General features: G+C 41.8%; 1 protein-coding gene across 1 annotated transcript in view; it reads right to left on the bottom strand.

The window, feature by feature from the left end:
• The window catches only part of COL1A2 (collagen type I alpha 2 chain), a 42510-nt gene extending 24368 nt beyond the window's left edge, over positions 1-18142 (bottom strand). Inside the window, exons 1-19 of the mRNA XM_062569134.1 lie at positions 17924-18142; positions 15627-15637; positions 14997-15014; positions 14315-14350; positions 12611-12694; positions 11140-11196; positions 8778-8822; positions 8621-8674; positions 8236-8289; positions 7777-7830; positions 7245-7298; positions 6879-6932; positions 5124-5168; positions 4818-4871; positions 4668-4712; positions 2244-2297; positions 490-588; positions 350-394; positions 157-255 (exon numbers count right to left, since the gene is read on the bottom strand). Of these exons, the coding sequence (XP_062425118.1) occupies positions 157-255; positions 350-394; positions 490-588; positions 2244-2297; positions 4668-4712; positions 4818-4871; positions 5124-5168; positions 6879-6932; positions 7245-7298; positions 7777-7830; positions 8236-8289; positions 8621-8674; positions 8778-8822; positions 11140-11196; positions 12611-12694; positions 14315-14350; positions 14997-15014; positions 15627-15637; positions 17924-17993 (1032 nt within the window). The 5' untranslated portion in view covers positions 17994-18142. The remainder of the gene's footprint in view (positions 1-156; positions 256-349; positions 395-489; positions 589-2243; positions 2298-4667; positions 4713-4817; positions 4872-5123; positions 5169-6878; positions 6933-7244; positions 7299-7776; positions 7831-8235; positions 8290-8620; positions 8675-8777; positions 8823-11139; positions 11197-12610; positions 12695-14314; positions 14351-14996; positions 15015-15626; positions 15638-17923) is intronic.
• Positions 18143-24942: the final 6800 nt, after the last annotated feature.

Raw genomic sequence — 24942 nt, 5'->3', positions numbered from 1 at the left:
ATTGAGATACAGAAATGAACTATAATATTTACTTACAGTGAAGCAATGAAAATGTTTGCATTAAATACAAAAATATAATCAGAGAAAATCCTTTATTGCTGTGGACACTTTGTTCAATTTTCCAAAAGAAGATGTGTAATAGACAAGGTCACTTACCACAAGTCCTCTAGCACCACTAGGACCAGCAGGGCCAGGAGGACCAGGAATACCACGGGGACCGGGCAGACCAGGAGCACCAGCAACACCAGGAAGACCCTGTCCAGCAGAGGGAGAAAATTGTGAACCCATTATTTTTTCTATAACTGAAATGTTTTTTGAAGAAAGGAAGTGTGAGCATGGCTGTACTTACAGCTGCACCTTTAGCTCCAGGAAGACCATTAGCACCAGGGTTGCCCTATTAAAGCAGAAAAAAAAAAAAAAAGATACTAGTTAATTCAGATTTTCAGATGAACCCATCCAACAATAGATGAAATTTGATGATTCACTTACTGGAGGGCCAACAGGGCCACTAGAACCAGGAAGTCCAATCTCTCCTCTTGGACCAGCAGGACCAGTAGGGCCAACATTACCAGCAGGTCCAATTTCACCCTGTTTGAAAAAAGGACAGAGCTGTCTATCAGCATGCACAGTGTAAGGGCATTAGCCTGATATTAGGAAGATAGCCTCATATATTCATGTTTCACAGGCCAGGCAACCAAGGAGCTGAGAGCCTTTTTTGGATTTTAGAGGCACTGAAGCTGGGAAGCCTATGCAGGCCCCATTGAAGCTCATGGATAACATGGAAACAATGGATGGTGAACATATCTGGGAAACTATGTTATCACGCTGGATCACACAGAAGGTTGACTTAGACTGGAGCCTAGTGGCTTTCAGGACTGGCCTGAGATGCCTGCAGAAGTTTAACTTATCTAATTCACCATTACCTTGCACCCTAAACTGTGACTTGCACTGATGCTAAATGATGCCTGATCAGAATGTTGTGGGACAGGGTTTGCAGTGGTGTAAGTAACAGTAAGAAAAGATTCCTGTTATAAGTATTCACTAAGTCTAGATGAATAAACTGAATAACACAACTTCTCTTCAGTAATTTTATCAGTAGCCAGGATTCACCCTGGACACGTAGGTTGTCTTCTCTCAACTCAAAATTACATGCTGTAACCACATTGACATCTGCATCAGAGAAGACTTCATGGTTTCCAGAAGCATTGCATTTTAACAAGAGTAACTATAGTAGGATCTCAAATTTGCTTCATCTTCCCTGCAGCTAAAACAAAGAGGCCTAGCAATAAATGCTTCAATTTCTTGTGGATCAAGATAGGAGTTTTGCCTGCTCAGATATGGAGTTTGAGTATTTTTATTAAGGATGAAAAAAGTGCTACCCTTCATCTATGTGTGTGCAGATCCAATACAGCTCTAGGCTTCTTGACAAATGGTCAGTGGAATTTAAGTGCGGCAGAATTGAACACTCTTGTCTCAAATTCTCTGTCATTTCTGGGACAAACTACAGTTCAAAATAAGCATTTTTATTTGGGTAAAACTCATGATCTGAGCAATAAATTTAATCCTCCATGTTAAGGTGAGCAAGTGCAAAATGGTATTACTCTAAAACTGAAGATTTTAAATGCAATTTATCTATTGCAATTTTAAGACCTACATCAGAAGGAGCCTGACACTCGACTGTAGCTTCTGTGCCCTCCAACACTTTTGTAAAGTGATGTAAACTGCTACTTTGCTTAGCTGTCATGATCCATGTCACCTTTCAAAGTGTATACAACTGAACCATGTAGGAAGCAGAAATAAAATTAGGTTCTGTATCTCACTGAGCCTGCCTTGCATCATTCCCCTGAGTCAACATCTACTTAATTAATTAGTTACTACAGATCCTAAACCATGACTTGCTGGCTATGCTGGCTTCCTAGTCTTTATCCTATATAGAACTGCAACCGTTAAGCAAGCCAATACAGTCACTTCTGGAAGAGAAGGAGACTCAGATACCGTAGCAGAATTCTCTTCTCAGTAATATAATATTATATTAAATACCTTGGGAATATTTGTACGCTGAGGGGAAACCAACTGTGATATAACCAATGCATTTTAAAGTAGTATTCCTACAAATGAGGTTGTGCAAGTACTGTAATATAAAAGCACCCTCATTTCAGAGAAGGGTATTTTTTGTTACCCACCAGCACTAGTTACTATATTTCTTCTCCATCAAATGTACCAGTAGAAGCAGATATTCATACCTTAGCACCAGGAGCACCTGGGAAGCCTGGAGGACCAGCAGCACCAATAGGGCCCTACAAAATGAAAGAAAAGTAGTTGTTTAAGTGTTTTGTGACAACACAAGCACTTTCTTGCTAAAGTAAACAGATACAATCAAACAAACAGATCCAAAGTTACTTAGACATCAAATTACAACCTCAGAATTTTGGAGATGCCTTTTGCATCTCCAAACCAACAGGTTTGGTTGAGATCAAGGCTGAAAAACATTTGCAGTGCAGCTACAAAAATGTGAATAAAGCAATGTTCAGTTAAATCTTGCCCTGAGGCCAAATACCCGAGAAAGAATAAAAAGAGGATGGGCAGAGGCAGGCATCCACAAGGCAAGCTGTCTTGCTGTACGGTGAGCGAAGGGGAGCACTGCACCCTGCTACTGTAAGTATTAAGTGGCCATTTCCAGAACATTTCCCATGCTGAAGAAACTGTGCACACTTTCACTTCAGCAGCCATTCTGGCCAGCAGCAAGAGCCCTGAGGGCTTGAGAGCATCTGTCCTTCTCTGCACATGGGAACTGGTTTCTTAAGATCCTTGCTGCACTTTGGAAACCAGAGCCTGACACAATCTATACTGAAGTCAGTAAGAATGTTTCCATTGACTTCTATAGAAATCGTGTCAGCCTTAAAAGCAGCAGAGAGCAAGAGTTGATTCTATGGGATGAAGGGATTAGAAATCTTGATTCATACTCAGAGGATAGGTTTAGAGGCAGTGAGTATAGGTAGTCTCCATGCCCATTTACTAAACTTTTTTAAACGGCAAAAGCAATGGCACGTCAGCTTGAAGATGGCCTTTCTTGATTCTACTATGTCTTGTTATCACTGTGAGATTTGTAACTACTGTGGGACAAGATTCCTATTACACGATACCCAGACACTACAGGAGAAATACACTGACTGATTGATAGCTTTGGTTATTTTAATACCTACAAAACAAAGAGATAGCTTTTTTCCAAATTTTCTTAGATTATTAATGAAATATCCAAGTTGTTCATAGCTACTGGGGACTGACATCTCATTTTTAGTGAGAAAATATCTTTTAATTATAAATATTTATTTATTTACCATAAAATTTACTGGCTTCAGTTGCCTCACAAATCTGAGGGAAGGCTATAGGTCAACCTGTACAGCAAGGAGGAATTGGTTTCTGACATTCTATAAGCTATTGTGGTTGTTATGTATTAGGTTCCTGGAATTCTCACTGATGTTATGTAAGTAATGAGAAAGAAGCTAAATGCACTCTAATATGTATGAAATTATCTACTTGCTGAATTCCCATTATGTTGACTCTTCTGATGTTTTAAATTCTCAGTGGCAAGGAGAATATAGTGTATATATACATATATAAAAAAGTATATATTTTAACACTCTTTTTTAAACTAAACTGATAAATATTTATATGTATGTAAGTGCTACATAGAACATATATCATCATATCCTAAGTATGTGTAAAATAACTTTGACCTGGCATAGTTCAGACACTCTGACTCCATGCAGATTTCATGCTGTGCACATACACAACACCACCTCAGCGGTCAGCAACTTCAGAGTATATCTTCCTACAGCAACTCATTAGCTTTTAAGATACCTAAAAGAGTTTGGTTCTACCAAAAAAATTAAATCAGACTTTGGCTGTAGGGTCTCTATTTTCCTGCAATTGAAATGTCGAATCATATACACTTTTTAAATGTCCCATGTGGGAAATCTGAAGTGAAATTCGTACCTCCACTAACGTTGTGGACAGATGTTTGCATTGACTGGGAGTATTTAAATCACTTCAGCAAATCTGACAAAACCAAGTGCTGCTCCATCAGTTCCATCAATATAGATTAAGGCTGGAAGGAAAATGGGCTGTTTCTGAAGTTTTTACAGATTTAAAACTATACATACATTTATTTCAGCAAAATAAATGAGGTTTACTGAAGCCAGTGGTAAATTATGGCAATAGTAACCCCTTTAAAAAGGGATACTTCTGCACTGGATCAGCACTTACTAGAATAAGTTGTTTTACCAGTCAGATCAGAACAGTCACATCTTGCTAGCTTTTCATATTCAGCTCATATAACTCAGGGATCAGTGCCAAATGAAAAAGGTTAATGCCTGTTAGTCAGACAGGACAATGCTTCAGGTGCTCAAAGCCTACCAATACAAATGACAGAACATTTGATTCCTTGACACAGATAACAGCTGAGTTTAACCTAAATTCTGAAGCTCTTAGGAAAAATTTTGCAAAAGGGTTTATGTTTTACTAATTCTTTTTATGATAGTCTGATATACAAAGAACAGTATTAAAGAGGTCCACAATGTCAGCCTCCCTGAAGCCTGAGAAGCCCTCTGTCAGCAGAGCTAGACACAGGACCTAATGGAACTGGACTGTCAAAGAATGGAACTTACAGCAGGTCCGGTGGGGCCAGCACTGCCATCACTTCCACGAGCACCCTACGGGTAAAGAACATGAGAACTAGAATCTGGTAGAAAATTGGAAGATCACAGAAAGCCACAGTAAGTGCTGTCATGATAACAGACAGATGGTTAGCCACTTACAGCTGGTCCAGGGGCGCCTATTCTTCCTCTCTCACCAGGGAGACCGCGAGCACCCTGCAAAAAACATTGTATTAACTCATTTAGACCTAGTCACCGAACAAAGATATATTATTTTTTTTCTTCTGCTAAGTCTTTTTATGAAGTGTGTTGCAGCCAGTCAATGCTGTTTCAGATATTTACTTTCTGCCACATTAGAGCATCTCGCTAGATGCAATGTCATTGATGACAGTAATTGGTCAAGATGCTGGCTGAATTGTATCTATCAGATCATCATTTTGCACATTATGAACAGAAGTAAATACTTACAGGTTGTCCTGGGGTACCATTTTCACCAGGCGCACCAGGTTCTCCCTACAAAAAATGAAAGTTCAAAGGCTTAAATTACTCAAAGGATGTTTCAGATAGACAGCACTAGAACATCTAGAGACATATTCAACAGCTGGCTCCTGCTCTCATTGTCTTCCATGGCACTGACAACCCCATGTACAATAACAGCACATCAGCTCCTGGGGGTGCAGAGGCTGCAACTGTCCTTGCGTATATGGGAATATCACAGTCCGCAATCCTCATAGAAGAGGAGGCCCAGAGCAAGCAGCTTCCCCCACCCTTCTCAGCTTTCTTTATCCCTTTCTTTATTCTCTGATATTTACTGTGTAGCACGCACTTAGGAGAAAGTCTGGAGAGTCAACTACCAGTTGAGATTAATTGAGAGCTTTTTCTTAGAGCAGAAACAGAATGATGTTATCGTTTGCCTTAGGTTAAGGTGACAAACTTCCCATGCTGTCCTGTCAAATGGCTGAAATAAGGATCTGCCTCAGCTGCTTAGATCTTAAGATCAATAATAATGAATGACAGCCATCACAACATGACTTCTCTCCCTTTGCCTCTAAGTGTTCCCAACAGGTCTGCAGTTCATCTACTCTGGCCTACAGTGACAAGATCTGCCCCAGAGCACTGGTATTCTGAATATACATGAATATATCTAATCTTAGACACTGCAGACAGCACTAGTTTGTTTCCATCACTGCCTTTAGCAGTTACAGCCTTGATAATAACTTTGAATAACTTTTTTGAATAACTGATTTATTATGCTTGTTTTTATCCAGCCAGATTAGTACTCTCACTAATAATTGTTCTCTCATTTACTTAATTGCCTAATCAGCTTTTAACCTCCAAAGACTGGAGGGAGAGAGTGTTTGCTGTTTGGCTACTAAAACTTTTTCTAGAGGTCAACAAATCGCTCTGATACTAGAGAATGCTATGCTACAATCAATAACTCCATAAATAAGTAGTGCTAAGCTCTTGGAAACAAACAATATGGAGAACTAGTGTCTGAGTTGTGCATAGTTATATAAATGGTTCTTGAAATCCTATCTACTGTGAATTAACAATAGCTTTAAAATTTCCTACAACTCAGAAGTGGTTTTAAGAACATTGCTATTAGGGACTGAAATAGAATGGAAGAACATAAGAAGGATTTAAGAGATGGAAAATTTGCTAAAAAAAAAAAAAAAGACCTAGACCATGTTGAAAAAAATTCTGTAAGGATTGTCTTTAAATAAGTGCTAATCGGAGAAAGGTAAAAAGGAAAAGATTGTGGATAGATGATTTCAGTCTATTTGTTTTTTAAAGTTTTACCAAAAGCCTTAGAGGAGAGCATGTGCCTCACACAGCAAAATTTTGTAGAAAACCAAAGTATTTTCATTTTAGTGTGCTCAAAAAAAAAAAAAAAATACCCAAACCCAAAATACATTCCAAAGTACAGGGACAGGAAAATCAGCCTTATTTTAAGTGCTGCTAGAAAGCTAATCATTAGGAGCCCAGTTTTGCAACTCCTGCTCTGTAGAAGTACTCATCTGACTAATTGCTCAAGGATAAGGCCCCCAGCATGATTTCTCACATTAAGGTGCATTATTTATCTTACATGGATCCTCTGACTTTTAGGTTATTTCAGCTCAGCAATGTTTAATGACAACATGGAAGATTAATTGGAGGGACTTCATAAGTATCTTGCTAGAAAGAGTTGTAAATGCATTTTACATTTTCAGACTTTATCTTTACCTTGGTGCCAGGAGTACCAGGTTGTCCCTTTTGACCATCCAGACCATTGTGTCCCTATATTGGATAGAAAAATAATTATGTTTCTCACCAACTGCTCTATACAAACTCTCGTCACAAAGTAAATCCTTCTTTCCATACAAAACTCTCTCTTAATGATAATAAACATAGGACTTTTTTAAAAATCATTCTCTTATGTCAGAAGACATTCAAAACTTCAAAAAGATTCATGCACTTAGAAGATATACTTTCATCTTTGAAGGATTTTCCAGAGGTTTTCAGTATGCTGAAGTGTCGTCAGTCTTAACTATACAGGTAAAACACACACACACACACACACACACACTCACTACACACATACACACTCACCCTAATTCCCTTAAAGCCAGGCAGACCGGGAGTTCCAGGGAAACCACGAGCACCCTATAAAACACAGAAAGTGTGAATGATTGTCTCTCATTTTATATACTTCAGTCCAAAAGCAAACAGAAGAGTAAGCCTTTCAATAGAAATTTGTGAGTAGACTGGGGCTCTGATTCCAAAACCTCTCAGGGTCAGACCTGTTCTGAGACTAACAATAATCAACCTGATTTTCCAGTTCTGAATCTCACAAATTTCATGCATTAACACATGATATTACAGCTATTTCAGTTTTTATGCCAATGTGCCTGCTCACTTCCTCCTGTGTAACTCCTAATAACAGAAGTGACATAGTAAGAATAGCCTTACTGGGAAAAAAAGACCTATAACTATATAATATCCCTGAAGGTAAGGACTAAAACTGAAAATTATCCATATAGGAAATATTACTACATTGTTAATGTGGTGCAATTCAGAAATTTACTTATGTCTCATTGATATGAAAACAGTTATGAATTATATACAGTAGATCTTTACTTACCTGAGGACCAGCAACACCCCTCTCACCAGGTCTTCCAGGTTTGCCAGGGTGACCCTAAAAAAATGCAACAAAAATGCACTAAAAGGAAAGCTCCTTTTATAACAGAAAACCCTAAACCATTTAAAAAAAGAAAAGACAGTAACAGTTTCTCTCTATATCTCTTTTCAATAGATATAGAGGGCTGGTATGCTTTTAAGTTTCTCTTTTCCTATATTCAGAAAGGTAAGTAATGTATTTCTGAGAGATTTTAAAGTTATCCATTTTTCTGTATGTATTATCAATATAATGCATCTCTTGTGCTATAAAATAATTATTTCAGAGATTTAATTCTTCTATTAAATACTAATGAAAGATGTAAAAAACATTATGGCCACTAGAATGCTTAGCTTAATAACAATCTAATGTAGAAATTTGAATCACAGCCCTAATGGAAATGAAAAACATTTAATAAACACTTACGTCTTCACCAGCCTTTCCAGGAGGACCAGGGGGACCACGAGGACCCTGGGGACCCTATTAAAAATAGATTGAGGATTACTTCAAGCATTCTTCTTCAAGTAAGACTCTTCACTGGTTTCTGACTTGAGTTTAGGCACGGCTGGAGCCTGAATTGAATCAAGGTCCTTCCATCCCAACTGATTTTGCAGTTCATGAATTTCCAATCTGTAGGAGTCTGAATCTGAGAGCTCAGCTCTGTTTCTGCAACAGGATCAAGTAGGAACATCCAATTTGAACATGTATGGATGTACATATGGATAAGAGTAACAGGCCGAAACATTACAGGCCTACCTCTGCCTCCTATGTCTAATGCTAACAGTGTGCTTGGGGGGAAATATGTACTTACTGTTTGACCAGGTTCACCAGGCTCACCAGGAACACCTTGGAAACCAGGAGGACCCTAAAAGAGTAGTGAGATTTTGTTAGTGTTTGAAAAGAATACTTTGGGGTTTTATAAGTATGTCTAATCTCTCCCAGTGAATCATCAATGTTACTGTACTTACAGGGGGTCCAGATGCTCCAGGTGGGCCTCTAGGTCCCATTAAACCCTAAGGGAAATAAATACAAAATGTTAACAAAAGATCACCATTATTTAAACTCATCTATAACACTATTTCCCAATAATCCTAAAAGCGTGGTAAGGATTACCATTTTCAGTGTGCAATGTCTAAATTAAGCAAGTTAAGAGGAGGTTAAGAGATCTTTATGAAATTTCCATAGGGAGTCCAAGTACAAGAACATCTTCTGATGCCAATGAACTGGTACAGAATCCAGAAAGATCATTAAGGATGCAATATTATGGCTGGGAACCTTGTAATTAGCTTATTTTTCTATTCTAGCTTGTTAATGATACTTCTGTGCACCATTTTATTCCCTGAATATTCTCTGCTTTCCTGTGCAGGAAAGCTTTGCATGCTTTCCAGAGTTAAGAGTTGAGGGGGGATCATATCTATACACATACCCACAGTAAAATCAAAGCCAGCTATTATTAAGAGAGGTTGTATTTTGGAGTCTCAGTTTTATGAGAATTTTCAAGGACAGATGTCTGTGGAAGAATGATCATTAAAAGAGCCGACAAGTATAAGGAAAAATAAATTCATGTGAAAGGCAGTATGACCTTGAACTGGAAAGTTCATGTATTGTTTTGGGAAGAAATCAAACAGTTCTCTGTAAGTATTGTGTACACATCTACTTCAAATGATGACCTATTTCTATTCAAATCTTTTCACATTCCAGTTTTTGACTAAATTCACTTCACCCTTGAAAATGTGTCACTAACATACTTTCCTTGACTGAATTAGAAATCTACATACATCTGAAAATGCACCAAAAATCATTCTTAGAAGGATTTTTTTCATCGCATACTGCACTTTATTAACAGTTGTCTTAAGCTTTATTAAGCAAGTAAACAACTTCAAACTGAAATTTTATTTAAGCTTCTATTGTCCAGACAGGTATTTTATGGGACTGTTTCAACAGAAACCATTAAGTTTTTAATTGGTTTTAATCTTGCTGAGAATGCTTTTAGATTTTCTCATTACAAGATTAACACAACAGCTTTTCAATAGTTTATGTAGCATTCCCGTAAGACTGTATGGTCTACTTTTGTATTAATGGTCTACTTTTGTATCAATACTTTTGTATTAAGTACAGGCATTTATTTACAGGTGCTAAAGCAATCTTAGTGCTATAAGAATATGTAGCAAACCTAGCAAAAAGCTGTTTCTGGACAGTCTGAATCATATCTGCTAAACAAGCCCTGTGAATCTCTTCACAAATTTACATTTCATATTTGTTTTTCTCTCCCTTTCTGTCTTCCCAATCTCTCCCATCTTTGTGGAACTTCTCATGGTAAGTAGAATCCACTGGTATTGCTGTCTGATGAACCATAACTGGCACAAAAATTGCAAATTTTAAATTGTGAGAGCCCTAAATAAATTCCCATTTTTTCATTTCTTCTCAGTGCAGACACTGAGGACAGAACTTGTTTAAGGAAATTAGATACTAGTCATGGAAAATTAGGAGTTAACATTACTGTTAAGTATAGATGTGACAAATTTTCAAATATTTAACACTACATTATTTTCAGAAACAAAAACAAGTAGCTGACCCAGAATAATCCTTGCCAGCCTTCATCCTGCTGCTCACTCATTAAAAAGATCATCTGTGATGACAGTGTGTGATGAATTTAATCCATATTCTGCTATTTATGTACACTGACAAGATCTATTAGCATCAGGAAAAGTTAGAAATTCATGTGGAGAGGCCATGGTCTCCTCAAATATCTATCTGGATACTATACAGCAAAGAGGAGGGATTCCTCCTTAAAATAGCCTTGTAATAGAAGTACTAACATTCAAATTGCTCAGATTCAGATATGATGGCCAATGTCCTGCCAAACTTGTGCAAAACAAGAATGTCAAAAGGGTTGTGCAGACATGAGAGAAAAAAAATTTTCACCAGCTGTGGCTGAGACACAGAGTTACTTTCTAGATCTGTGTTTCTGATTTTCTTCTGTCTCAATATGAGTAAAACAACACTAGATCAAACAAGACAAGTTATCTGGCATCAGATGAGGAGATTCACAGATTCACGGAAGTGATCAACAGATAGAATTACAGCACAAGAAGTAGAAGTCATAGAACTATATTCAAGTTGAAGACATGGCCCACAGACTATACTTCAAACACTGCACACTGAGTCGGACGATAAGCTGATGCTTCAATGTAGGACAATGACATGATCAAAATGCTAATTTTAAACCATGCTTTCAGTTAATAAAGCCAAGAGAATGATTAGGATTCAGCAGAAAACACTGAACACAAACATCTATTGAAACTATCAAGTGATAAATCACACACCTACCATAGGTCCAGGGCCAAAATCAGCTGCTTTAGATGGATCATATTGAGCAGCGAAGTTCTGTAGGTGATAAAAAGTTTGAAATTAAAATATTAACAAATTTAGTTTAAACCACAGTATTAGTATTTATCATTCTATATATACCTGTCATCTGACTTACTGTGCTTGCTAGTTGGTATGTTAAAACAATGTACTTAAAATTCAGTAAACATAGCCCCATTATAAATGATTTTCTGTTCACTTGTTTCCAGAAAGATTTGATTTTACTCTGAAGGCCCTTTCACACATTGGCCTCAAATATTTATACAATAGCAGCAGAGAAGCACTGCAATAGTGTGAACTGAAAAGTAGGAACAAACTGAATGACCACTTAAAATTGAAAACATTCTTGAAACACTAAAATAATTCCGCACAACTTCTAAGCAGAAAAGTTAGACATACTTTTCATTGCATTGCTTAAGTAAAATTCACATCTCATTCCTGATAGAGTATCAGATGAGGTAGGTCTTTCAGCTTTAAAAATATGCGAGGACCCTACAGTCTTAGAAACATTGCAACATTGCATTCTTGGATTCTTGAACATCTCTCAACAGAAGTCTTGCAGACAGTTTTACAGGGGACATTTTCCCTCTTCCGTTAAAAAAAGCAAAAAAAAAAAAAAAAAGAAAAAGAAAAGAAAAAAGAGAAAAAGAAAAAAAAAGAAAAATAGAAGACAATTCTTTCTTGCTTTTTTAAATTTTCAAATTTAAATAAAGACTAATGAAAACAATTTTAGGATTGGTAATAGGAAAATAAATTACAACTATCCACAAGGCAAAAGAATATTCTTCCATGCAGGAGGATCTACTTCATTTGCTCAGTAAGATACTATCTATATGCCTTCATGCTCCATGTGCAGGTCAAGGTCAAGCAAATAAAGAGTTAAAACCAGCATTCTTCAGAGAATAATGATGGACACTTTATTTCTGCAGAAAGTGAATGTGGGATGTAGTCCACTTATGTTGTGCAGCACGAATACAGATAGAAACAGAACATTCAAAAGGAAGAGGAATATTGATTTCTAAATATAGAATTTTAGTTTAATGATAGATTTTCTTCAGCTTGTTCCAATACAGTCGCTGTCTCTTGAACCCAACAACAAAGTTCTGTTTCTTTCACCCATCTGCTTAACAACACAGGTTTCATTTAGCCAGTTCCTAATCAATATACACTACGGGTGCACAGATCTAAAGATAATTAATAGGGTTGCTTTGCTCCTGTGCACAAGTTCTTACTGAATACAGAATTCAAACTTGCCAAGGAAAATATATGGCCCAAGGAGAGTTTCATTGCAACTGGGACCACAGATTTCATGCTGAACAGATAATGTTCCTACTACTATCCTTCTCACTGTTTTGACTGATGCTTATTTAGCCTTTAGTTGTCACAAAGCATAGATGACCAGTTTCAGTAATAGAAAGTTTGGATGCCTTACTCCACCAAGACCTGGAGGACCAGGGGGGCCTGGAGGACCGGGTAGACCATCTTCACCATCTCTGCCTGGTGGACCTGGTGGACCCTAGAACCAAAAAGACAATTATAAAGTGAGTATTAGAAGTGAATAAACAGTCTCTGAAGTGATGAATTCGTTAACAACCAAACATCCACAGTACACATTGTAGCATTGTTATATATATTGTTTCAGTTAACCATTAACTTTGGAAGACAATCACAGCCCAAACTTATGTTGCTCTGCCACTCATCATATCAGATATTTATTAGTTTCATATTTGGATCTATGCTATCAAAGAATAACCTTCAAATGGGGGGTCTTATTGCATGCAACCAAGTTTTGGACCTATGATTTCCACACAGCCTGTCAGGTTCTGCTAGTCAGACGCAAAAAATCTCCCTGGGAAACAGGATTGGTAGAGGTTAGCTCTACCAGTATGAACTAGTATAGCTCTGTCAGAGTAAATCAAAAGCCAATTTTTATCAGTCTGCATTATTTTCTGGTACAATTGCAAGCTCGATGACAATAACACAGCGCTATCCTACAGACTTTTGATACTGTCACTCTGCTACCATTGTCCTAACTACTTTTACAATGGCTTGAAATGACGCATATTTAGTCCAGCAACATTCGTCTTTATTCTTATTAAGCCTCAATACACAAAGCTGTTAAAGTTTTTCTATCAACGTAATTGAGGTGCAGTATTTCACTTGGTCTGTATTTTCGGCCCAATTCAGTGCTAGATAAAAATTGAAAATAAACTTCTTACAGATTTCTAGAGGAGCAGGATTAAGCCTGCTATATTCTGGACATAAAATACGTATTTCTTCCATTGAACAGATTTAGATAGTGGTAGCCTAAAGCAAATGTACAGTCCACCATGTGGACATACTCCTCCTGATAGTTCTCACTATGTTTGTAAATGCTATATGACCTAAGAAATTTCCAAGTGCTAACTAACAGTACTACAGAATTTTCCTTTCAGGAGAAGATATGAAAAGGAACATATCATAACTGCACACTGCTCAGATAAGTATATGAATTTCAAAATAGCACTTCACAAAAACATGCAGTGATACAAAAGCAAATCCGAAAAGTAGATGTCAACAATATGAATGTGAACACTAGAATTCAGTTATTCAGCTGAATATGTGTCATTAAAATTACTTTTACAATAGCTTTCAGCAATATAATATCCTCTTTGACTGACATGATGTAGATGACAAACATCTATCTGCCAAGAAGAGAGTTTTTTTCAAGCCACCTTTGGAGACATAGGTGATGAATGATCCTCAAGGTTGGTTTTGTCTTTCGGGGTTTGCTGTACAGAACTTATCTTTATGCCATAGCGTTGTATCTCTATGCGACAGCTTTCCCTTCTGCATTTGCATGCACTATTTCTACTGTGTGCATTTGGAAGAAAAGTTATTCCAATAATCACTCTGAGCACTAAGCTGATTTCTGAATTCAGACGTATCTGGTCTGGTACAATGACTATAATTAGGTTCCAGAGGTACTGCCGGGGCACATAAATAAGTTACTTTTTAATAAAATTGTCCATGAAAGCTACTATAGGTATATTAATTTTATCTCACATTAATGCCTACACTTAGTTTTTCCCTACTGGTCTTCCAACAACTGTTGTTCTAAGATCACAAATAAATTAATGTCAGTCCAGTTCCTTACCCTTTCTCCCTGCGGTCCTTTGTCTCCTCTGGGGCCCTGTTGGAAGAAAACAAAACTTTGAGTTACCATGGAGTTTTCCAGGAAAATATAGGGAAACAGAGACCTCAAAAATAATTAGTGTACATGTAAAATGGAAACAACATTGCTCATATAGGTTCTACATTTATTTTCCACAGACAGTATACACTTTTTCTTGAATATGCTACTGGAAATAAATTAGGCACTGTAAGTAGTATGTCAGTTAAGTTATCATTGCACAATTCACAAAAGTACATGCAAATTTTTGTTTTATTCCCTATTGAATAACTAATTTAACAGCTGTGAATTTTAGAAATTAAATTCTAGCCTTTTAGACCCACGGGGGCACTGCTGTACTGTTCAGTTCATGTTAATCTTTCCAAAGCAACTGTTGATGCAGTTTGGTTCTTGGTAGGCTTAGTTCTCCTCTTAGGTAAAGCAATCTAAATTGAAAATTTGAGTTTACCTGAATGTTAAGATGGCCCACCCATCATTCCCTTCTCTTACTTCCTATTTATCTCCGTACTAATGCTATTCTCACCAAACACTGCATATAATGAATTTAGTTAATTTTCCTTTCATCCAACATTCAACAAAGTACTAGTCTGCCTGTTAGTATCTGATATCATCTTCATTTCCATATAAGAAAAATAAAAGTGCTTACCTTCCGCCCTGCAGGTGTCTGGAAAAAAATAAAATAGAGAATTAAAAAAGAAATTATCCCAATACTTTAAACTAAAATAATATACAAACCTTGGCTCAACTTCTTAGACTACAATTTCCTTGGTAGATATATTTAAATATGCCCTATGCTTTTTAGATTACTAGGAAGGCTAGGAGTTCACTACACTGTGAAGATACATGCAGCTATGTTAGAATATTCCATTGAAGACTGACTACTTTGTATCTACTAGAGCCTACAAAAGTGGTGTAAACGAAAGTCACACCTGAATTCTTTCATAATCCTTTTCTTGCAATGAAGTTTAGAGTGGAAGATTGGCTTTAGAGTACAGTCATCTCCAGTCCAAACTGCCAGGTATAATATCCAAATGTCACTGCTCTGTTACCTTCTCCTCATGTTCTTTACAGCTATGAAGGCAGTCTCTTAAAAAGGCCAGCCCACTTGAAAAATTGGGGTGGGTACATTTCCAGGCATTCCCTCCAGGACTTAATCAGTATCTTTCCATGACTATCTTGAGAATTAAAGTTATTAAATATTAGTCTTGTGGAAAAATAGTCTAGCCTGTTAAATGAAGAGAATGTTACATATTAGATGAAAAATAATTATACTGACCTCATTCACATCTGGAAAAAGAAAGGAGAGAAGAGAAAGAGATAATTAGGCTGTGGATCCAATGATTTTAGCAGGTTTACATTTCAGTGCTCTTAAAATAAAACATAATTTTCTTATTTTTCCTAATGAAAGAAACATTTTTAATGTATTTTTTCTTCCAATGTAATTACCTTAAAACAGAATGTAAAGCCTTACAGGGGCAATTCCAAATTCAAAATAGATTTTCTATTAAATTAAAACAAGTGATAAAGTTGATACAGTAAAAAGAAGGATATTTTATATAAGCTTGTTCTAAATATACTTCTTAAAAAGCTATGGAACAAACAGAAAAAATGGTATTCATTCACATACAAGCACATGCAAAAACCAGACATATTCAGAAATGCTGATGCACGCAAAGACATTAATTGCAAGGAATAGTTTTAGATTTGAATATAAGTGGCCCCTTCTAATGTTTTATGGGGAATATGCCTAACTAAACATACCTATTCTCAAAATTTCCTGTAAAATTGTGCATAACAGTCTGAAGCTATTAAATACAAAATAGAAAATAACTTTATTTTTGTATGCTATTTACTACTAAATATATTCTCATTAATTACTGAGAGGAATTCATTTCAAAAAATCTGTTTCCAAATTGCATATAACTAAAGAAAAAGCATTTATTTGAATGAAAAATATTCAAAACTGAAATTTATCTCAGTTAATGTGTCCTGTACCATACTTTTATCCCAGTAGTATGACTTACTTCTGCTTACAGATTTCTGGGTTTTTCCCCCACAATAAGAGAGTTTGGCAATGTATTACCACACTGAATTCAAATGGTTCACTACAGTGAAAAAAGATGGAGGAGAATACTTAAATGTAAAACATTACAAAGCACTGAAATACCCCAACAGAACTGCGATTACCTGTACTAATACAAAATAAAATTAAATATATATGTGTGTGTGTGTGTGTGCGTACACGTATGTATGGCCTTCAAATGATGATGACACAGGTGACTACCCTATCTTATTTCTGGTAAAATAGCACGTTGTAAATACAGGGGTGACTGACACTGTGAAAACGCTATGAAAATTCTCAGTTTTCGTAGATTTACCACCAAGCCTTTGCTACCGCTGCCCGTCACCAGGGGGAGGAAACGTCCCCGGCCTCGCCGAGGCGGCGGCGGCGGCCAGGACGCGGCCCCGGCCAGGCCCCGGCGGCGGCCCCGCCTCGCGCCCTCCCTGGGCCGAGGCCAACGGCCACCGCGCGGCCACCGCCTCGCGGCCGTCGTCGCCGCTGGCGGCGGCGGGGCGAGGTGGAGACGGGCATGGCCGGCGGGCGAGGCGGGGCAGGGCCGCGCCGGCGGGCGAGGCGCGGTGAGGCCTTGCGCGCAGGCTGCGTCGACGCGGTGGCGCTCGGGGCGCCCGTGTGGCGAGGGCGGGCGCGCCCAGCTCAGCCATCTTGTGACTAGAAACGCGGCCGGGTGCCGCTTTAAAGCGGGTCCTTCGCAGGAGCAGCGGCCGGGAGCCTCGCGGGGGTCCCCGCGGCCGCGGAGCAGGGCGGCAGGGGCGCCCCCGCGACAAGGCGCGAGGGGATGGCTGACCGCTCCTGCCCGCGAGCGGGGAGCGGCGCAGCCCCGCGGGGCGGCCCCGCCGACGCCTCGCCCCAGGGCTGGGGGGCGTTCCCGCTCGCCGCCCCGCTCCCTCCTGCGCGCTTCCCCGCGGCCGCGGAAGGGCGGCTTTGCTGCCCGGGGACCCCTCGGGCGCTCGGAGCAGCTTTCCCCGCGAGGCCCCCGGCCGCGCCGGCCCTGCAGCGGCCGCGTCCCGCCTCCAGGGGGCGGCGCGGTGCGCGGCGGCGGCGCGGCGCCGCAGAGAGCTGCCGCTGCGCGGGGGAGCGGCGGCGGCGGCGCCTCCCGGCTCCTCCGCCTCGGGGAGCGCTCCCGAGGGCTCACGGAGTGCGGAGCGGGTGCGGCCTGGGCTGCGCCGCTCGCGCAGGCACTGCGCTCCTACACGTCAAGCATCTGCGCTTCAAATAGGGTTTTGCGTTTTCCTTCGGATACCTGCGCGTCCTTTGGGAGCGGGGGGTCTCGTTGGGCGTTTGCTATCGCTTGCTATTTCTGGAAAAAACAGCTAGATTCTGAACTGGGGCGGGGTGGCAGTTTCTGAGATGCTCTCTCTCGCTTGGAAAGCTGCGGCTCGACACTTCCAGCCCCGCAGACTACCATGCGCGGGGAAGAGGTCGGGATAGAGCAGAGTAGGACAGCCGCCCCGTGATACCACCCATGCCACAAACAAGCTAAAAGCACTTACGTTGACTTGTTGCTAGGTATGAAGTTACTGCAAGCAGCAACAAAATCCGTGTATCCACAAAGCTGAGCATGTCTAGGAGCTAGACATGCAGACTCCTTGTGTTGCAGAGCCCCTGGTCCGTGGTTAGCTATTACCTGTGGGACGCAGGCATACAGTCTTGAGGAGTAACTCCAAACTTAGCAGAAACCTGCTGCCCGGGATGCTAAATTAATCAAGCGCCGGTCCGCCCTATTTATACCGCAGGGGGGTCCCGGGGCTGCGAGTCGGCGAGCGCGGCGCAGCCAATGGCGCGCGGCGGCGGCGGGGCCCCGCGCGGCTCCCGGGCCGTCACGTGCCCTTATCTGGGACCCGCGGCGGGCGGGGACGGGACGGGACGGGACCGGCGCAGCGCGGCGCGGCGCGCGGGGGGGGGGGACGGGGACGAGGAGGCGGCGGCGACGTTAAATTGGTTCCATTCTTTGAGGACGTGGACACTTTGAGGCTTTCTGAAGGAAAATTTGACTCGTCGTCTGATTTTTTTTTTCAGACATCCCCCGCCCCTCGCTTTTTTTCTTTTCTTTTCTTTCTTTCTTTTTTTTTCCCCTGGGCTGCGCCGCGGGGAGCCTCGCAGGGCAGCAGGCTCGCAGCGGCCGGGACGTTGTTGCTCCGGGAGCTTTCAAAGCAGGAGCTGTCCAGGTCCTGCGATACCTCTCGCCCAGCTCGGACCAAGGTGGGTGGGGAAGCAGCGGAGGGAACCGGGAAATGCGGAGGGTCCTTTACCCAAGCCCTCCCCGCTGCCCCACCGCAACCGAGAGCGAAGGGAGACGCTCCTCTTGAACGAGTAAAACAGAGGTCTGAGGCATCCACACAGGGGACACGGCCAATTTTTGACCCCGCTCCCTCAGCCCTTCTCATTGCCCCGCAGATAACCGCAGCGGATGCTCGGCTCTCTGCGGCGAGCGCCGCGCAGCCACCAGCGCGGCAGCCCGCTCGCAGCCGACCAGGGCAGAGCTCGCTCGCTTGCACCCCGGCCATTCACCCTCGCCGAGGGTCTCTCCAGCCTCGCCTCTCGGCTTCGCCACCGTTTCGGCAGCGTGTGCGTGTGGCGGAGCCGGAGGTGCCGGCCGTCCCCGCACCCGCCGCCGCCGAGCCGCCCCGCGGCGCAGGGGCGCCCGCTGCTGCCCCGCTCGCCACGTCCCTTCCCCGCCGCCAGCACCCCTCCGCGGGAAGGGAGCCGCGGGCCGCCGCTCCCGGAGCCTGGGGCCCGGCCCGGACGCGGGGTAGTCGCCTGGGTCGCCCGCTCTCGCCCCGCTCGCCTCTGGCCCGGGGAGCTGACGTGGTGCCGGGGGCCGCGCCAAGCGGCGGCCGCAGCCGGCCCAGCCGTGGGGCCGCTCCGGGGCGGGCGCCCCCACCCCGTCCCCTCCGCTCGCTGAAGGGAGCCCCGGGCAGTGGCGACCGTCGAGGCGAGTGGGAGCCCCCGGGTGGGGCGGCCTCTCCCCGGGGCGAGGAGGCAGCTGCGGCGGCGGCTCGCTACCCTTCCCTCCCTCCCCTCCCCGGCCCTCCCCCGGCCCCGGGTCGGGGCGCCCAGCAGCCGCAAGCCTGCTCGGGCCACCGGCCGGCAGCAGCGTCTCCGCGCTCCCGGCGGGGCGCCGGCGCCGGCGGAGCCAGCCGGGCTGCGCGCCGCCCCCGCCTGCCTCGGAGCCGGGCGCCCTGTCCCCGCGGCCCGCGTTGGGGGCACCCCCACACCGCCTTTGCAAGCTGCTTCCGAGGGGCGTTTGCAGAAAGCGTTCCGGCTTTGTCCCGGTCCGTCTGAGAGCGACCCCGCCGTGCTCCGGGGCTGCTCCGGGTCTGTGGCCCAGGGGCGTTGCTGGGCCGGGCACCGTGGGAACTAGCGACCCTGAAACCGGGCCCACACGCGGGACCTTCCCTAGCGATCAAGAGCATGTCATGCATGTTACCTATTCCATCCAACGTACGTGGAATTAAACCCAATACCTGTAGTTTGGCTAGAAGACAGCATTAAAAAAAGTCTAACAAAATATGCCTGACCACAAAATGGTAAACCAATGGATGATGCTATATGGAAACAATATAATGAAAGTATATAGCATGAACAGTACATAAGTACTGTTTATGATTACATCTGTCATGTGAAGACAGAAATTTAAATTGAATAGGATTTAAAATTACTGCAGGCAGTAAAGTTAACTCAACTAACAAGCTTATATCAGTTTAAGTCTAAAATAATTCAATGAGCTCCAAAAAAAGTTGAAATAATGACTGAAGTTAGACTCAAAGCATTGAGGCTCTAGTCCAAGAATCAGTATTTCCTGACATTTTCACTTCCAACGAATAGCACTTTATTTGGATTTGTCCTTTGAAATCAAACATTTAACTCTGTAGCCAGAATTTCTCTTAACATTGTCAAGTAAATTTTGACCCTGACACATCAGCAGGAATGGTCATTGCTTAATTATTATAGTAATTAGTGTCCTTTAAGATGAAATCTGTTCTAATCTATCTAATAGATAATGTCAGACAACAATTGCTTGCCTACTTATATCCACATTTTACCTACTAATGGAATTCTCTTGATGATAGTACAAGAGTCTGGACACATGTATCCAAACCGAGTGAAACCAAAGCACCATTCCCCTCTGTCCTTCCCACCACACTTCACATAGAAAAGACAAGCCTCGACTCAAAAAGAAACCCCCAACCCAACAACATGGATTTCCGACTACCACTTCTTTTATCATAAAGCAGATGGCTAAAGGAGAAACATAGGCAGAAGCATAGCAACACCGAAAGCTCTTAAGATAAGAAACTACAGCTTGCAGGCTTCAAAAGGGACACAATTTAGGTAGGCTCCCAGTCCTTTCTAGGCATGGAGGACATAAGGCTGTCCTTCTCTAGGAAAAAGAAAAAAAAAAAAAAAAAAAAAGAGGAGTTAGGGAAGAATAATTCATTGGTATAGTTATTTTCCGTTAACTAAAGATCAGTGGTTAACAAACCTCCATGCTGAAACCCCATCACTGAAGTTCTATAGGACTGACAGCTTTGACATGACATTATCAGATGTATACCCGGCCCTTGGAACTTACAGAGCCATGGGCCATTTTCTTCACTAATACTCATCCTTCATGTTTATGATGAAGGAAACAGAGGGATCTGTTTTTCTCCCTACCATGCAACATTTGCTAATTTAAGCAATGTTAAGTGATTTTTTTTTGTTAAATGATAAAAGTGTACATGCTGATCATTCTGCAAAATATCTTTATCATGCAGATATAATCACAGTTTCCAGTTTAAAGGTAGGTTACATGGCTCAGCTGGTCTAGGCATGCAAAAGTCATCTTGTTAGAAACTTGGAAAAACAAAGATTAAAGAATTTGCAAAAAAAGGGAGTGATCCCTTTCCATTCAGTGAAATTGAATCTATAGTGTGAACTTGGAAAAGCATTTTTTTCCTTAAAATACAATTATTACAAATTCTTGTTATTATGCAAATATCTTCACTAGTACAGGAATCCCTAAATTCACTAGAAGCAGCATGACAGCCTTTGGATCTATTAACACAACAGAAGTGATCTGATCAGTTAGCTTTAACAAGGAAACCTCTGAAAACTCATTTTTCCTTTGCATTATATCAATTTAGAGAAAGTATTTCACATTGAAGCCAATAATGCCTATGGCACAATTTAAGTCAAAACTGATGATAATAAAAAATAACTTCTGGAAAATTTGCCGTTAAGGCAGGTTTTGAAAGAGATCAGATTGCAGGTGATGTCAAAGCAGATTTATTTCTTGTAATTCTGAGCAATTCATTAAAATACAGATCTAAAAATCTGAAAGTTATAACTGCTTTTAGTACATGCCCTGAGAAGGGTCTGTCCTGTCTACTCCTTCAAAAATTATGAGACAGCCCTTGGGCCTCTGTTCACTCTAACATTTTAACACTGTCTGTCCAGCACCATATTACAAGCAAAATCAGCAATGCCAGAGTTTGAAGGAAGAATCTGCATCATTTTATACTATACCCAAACCTCATGCCCTGAGGCTGGTAACCGGGCTTGGAATGCTCTCCTCAGGTTGGTGTGAATGGAGGACCACAGCATTTGTGGTTGTAGTTAATTACAGATTTCTCCACTTCTGTTCCAGCACAAAGCTTCACACATTCACTCAGATAACAGATACATGCGCGATTATATAGCAGTGAAGGATCAGCAACAAAGCTACATTTAAGGAGCTGGTCAAACGACACAGTCTGGCTGTAGCACAGTGCTCTAAACTATCTTTTGTAGGATATATCTTTTGGGGATATGAAGGTCTATATGATCTAATGCAGCACTAAGCTGGACTTTGGATAGATTCTGCTTAGTGCCTGCTGTGTAGACCTATCAGCTTAATAGGCACTAGCTTGAATAAAACTCTGCATGATTCAGCTTCTTAGCTTTGTAACAGCCAGTATCTTGCACCGAGTAAAAGGGAGACTAGTACTTTGTCAGTAGAGAAAGCAAAAACAATACAACATACCTCCCTTCCCACAGTTCATTATCTGTCCTTTGCTTTATCCTTCCTGTTTGCTTTGGTAAAAGGAGGGAAGGAAACCGAGGGAAGGAAAAGGTTTTGCCATGCCCTTACACAAATGCCCTGAGGAAAGAAGAAGGAATGTAAGAAACTTTCACCAACCACCTGCATGTTGTGTTGAAAGATGAGGTGTGCTGAGCAGCTATGGCCAGGACATCATTCCTTGTAGTGCTGAAGGTATCTGAGAGGATGGCACAGGTACATAAAATGTGGTCCAGGGACCACATATAGAGGGAGTCTGAAGTGCCACAAAAAGGTATGGGAGTGAGCAAACTGTTCTTAATGCATCTTTGATACATTAAGAGAGTACTTTTAGAGTCATCTAAGACTTTTGAGAAGTAAACCAGCAAATCGACTTTTAATAAGAACGAAACAGGTTCTATATGAACAGCTGTAGCAGTTGCTGCTTTTAGTTCCTCTTCCCCAGTGGCTGTAGACTCATGGAATAACTCACCATCCATTCCTCTCAGCAGGAGCAATGATCCTGGATTCTCCAAGAAGGAACTGCTGGTAGGCAGCTAATGAGAAGGAAAAGTGCTGCCTGGGGGAGTGCGTTAAAGGGATCATGGAACAGGTTTAATGGAGAATTTTCTTAGATTATGCTTAAATCAGGACACAATGGGCTTGCTCAAGGCAGCCCCACTGAAGCTGAGACATTTACTCAGATGTGGGAAACCTCTGCAGTGATGATCAATGAGCTTTCTGGGTGCTGCTTTCCTATTTAAAATAAGTTTTGTTCCTCAATGGTTACACGTTTAGGAATTGAAGATGTAACTGCCCCATTGCCAAAACAAAGGCTCAGTGTATGGACAGAAGGCTCCACTGGTCTTTACTGTAGCCAAACAAATTTATCAGGCTTAAGTAAATTCAGGACACGCACATTACTTGTAAGATCATTATCAACTCATTCTTAGTCTCTTCCTCTATGATATCACAGACATCCAGTAAAATAATGTGATAGTTTAGTAGCAGTAGTAATAAGGTAGAAGTAATATAAGGTAGAAGTAATATACATGAGTAATATAACCTCGTGAGGTTCAACAAGGGCAAGTGCAGAGTCCTGCACCTAGGGAAAAATAACCTTAGGCACCAGTACAAGCTGGGGGCTGACCTGCTGGAGAGCAACTCTGCGGAGAAGGACCTGGGAGTGCTGGTGGATGACAGATTGACCATGAGCCAGCAATGTGCCCTTGTGGCCAAGAAGGCCAAGGGTATCCTGGGGTGCACTGGGAAGAGTGTTGCCAGCAGGTGGAGGGAGGTGATCCTACCCCTCTACTCAGCCCTGGGGAGGCCTCATCTCAAGTACTGTGTCCAGTTCTGGGTTCCCCAGTCCAAGGGAGACATGGAGCTACTGGAGAGAGTCCAGCGTAGGGCTACAAAGATGATGAGAGGGCTGGAGGACCTGCTCTATGAGGAACGGCTGCAAGAGCTGGGCCTGTTTAGCCTGGGGAAGAGAAGACTGAGGGGGGATCTTGTCAATGTGTACAAGTACCTGAAGGGAGGGTGTCAAGGGGACGGGGACAAACTCTTTTCAGTTGTCCCATGCGACAGGACAAGAGGCAATGGGCAGAAATTGAAGCACAGGAAGTTCCGCCTGAGCGTGAGGGGGAATTTCTTCCCTGTGAGAGTGATGGAGCCCTGGACCAGGTTGCCCAGAGAGGTTGTGGAGTCTCGTTCTCTGGAGATCTTCAAGGTCCGCCTGGATGCAACCCTGTCTACCATGCTCTAGGTGACCCTGTTGAGCAGGGAGGTTGGACTAGATGCTCTCCAGAGGTCCCTTCCAACTTTACTGATTCTATGATTCTATGACTAACTTAATTTAGTTCTGAAAGTGAATTTTAAAAATAATTTTTTAAGATCTCTTGAACTTTGCCTCTGTTCCATTTAATAATGCTGTAAGTCTACACAGCTATTCTAAGAAGCCTTCCACACTATGTCTGATTCTTTCTCCCACAGAAAACAGAATGGAAACTCCCACTGACTTCAGTAATAGCTAAAACCAGGCCAGTATTCACTGTATTTGTAAATCTCACATGCTTAGATTTAAATCTCATGTTTTAATGTCATATCATAGAACTGTAAAGATGTTTCTGTCTGTTTTAACCATTTCATTAGTTTTGTAGGCCCATTCTATTTGACAGCTGTAGAAATTTGGTGCAAAGTACACAAGGTTCTGATCAAAACAAGAAGATGAGACAAAATGAGAAAAAAAGAGATAAAATAAAAGCAGATGATGCTTTTAAGATGCTCTCCAGTCTCAATAAGTAAACTCAAGTAATGCTGGTGAGAATACTTTATCTACATGAACACAAATGTCAATAAATGTGTGTAGATAGACATAAATAAGCTGGTAAGTTCTCTGATGTGGCAGTGTGTACTGGTATACCAAGGCTGTACCACTGTTAATCAGCAGATCCCTGAGATGGAGATCAAATAATAATAATAATAATA

The sequence above is a fragment of the Rhea pennata genome, chromosome 2 (genome assembly GCF_028389875.1).
Source record: "Rhea pennata isolate bPtePen1 chromosome 2, bPtePen1.pri, whole genome shotgun sequence".
Classification (NCBI taxonomy): Eukaryota; Metazoa; Chordata; class Aves; order Rheiformes; family Rheidae; genus Rhea; species Rhea pennata.
This window is presented reverse-complemented; position numbering and strand designations above follow the sequence as displayed.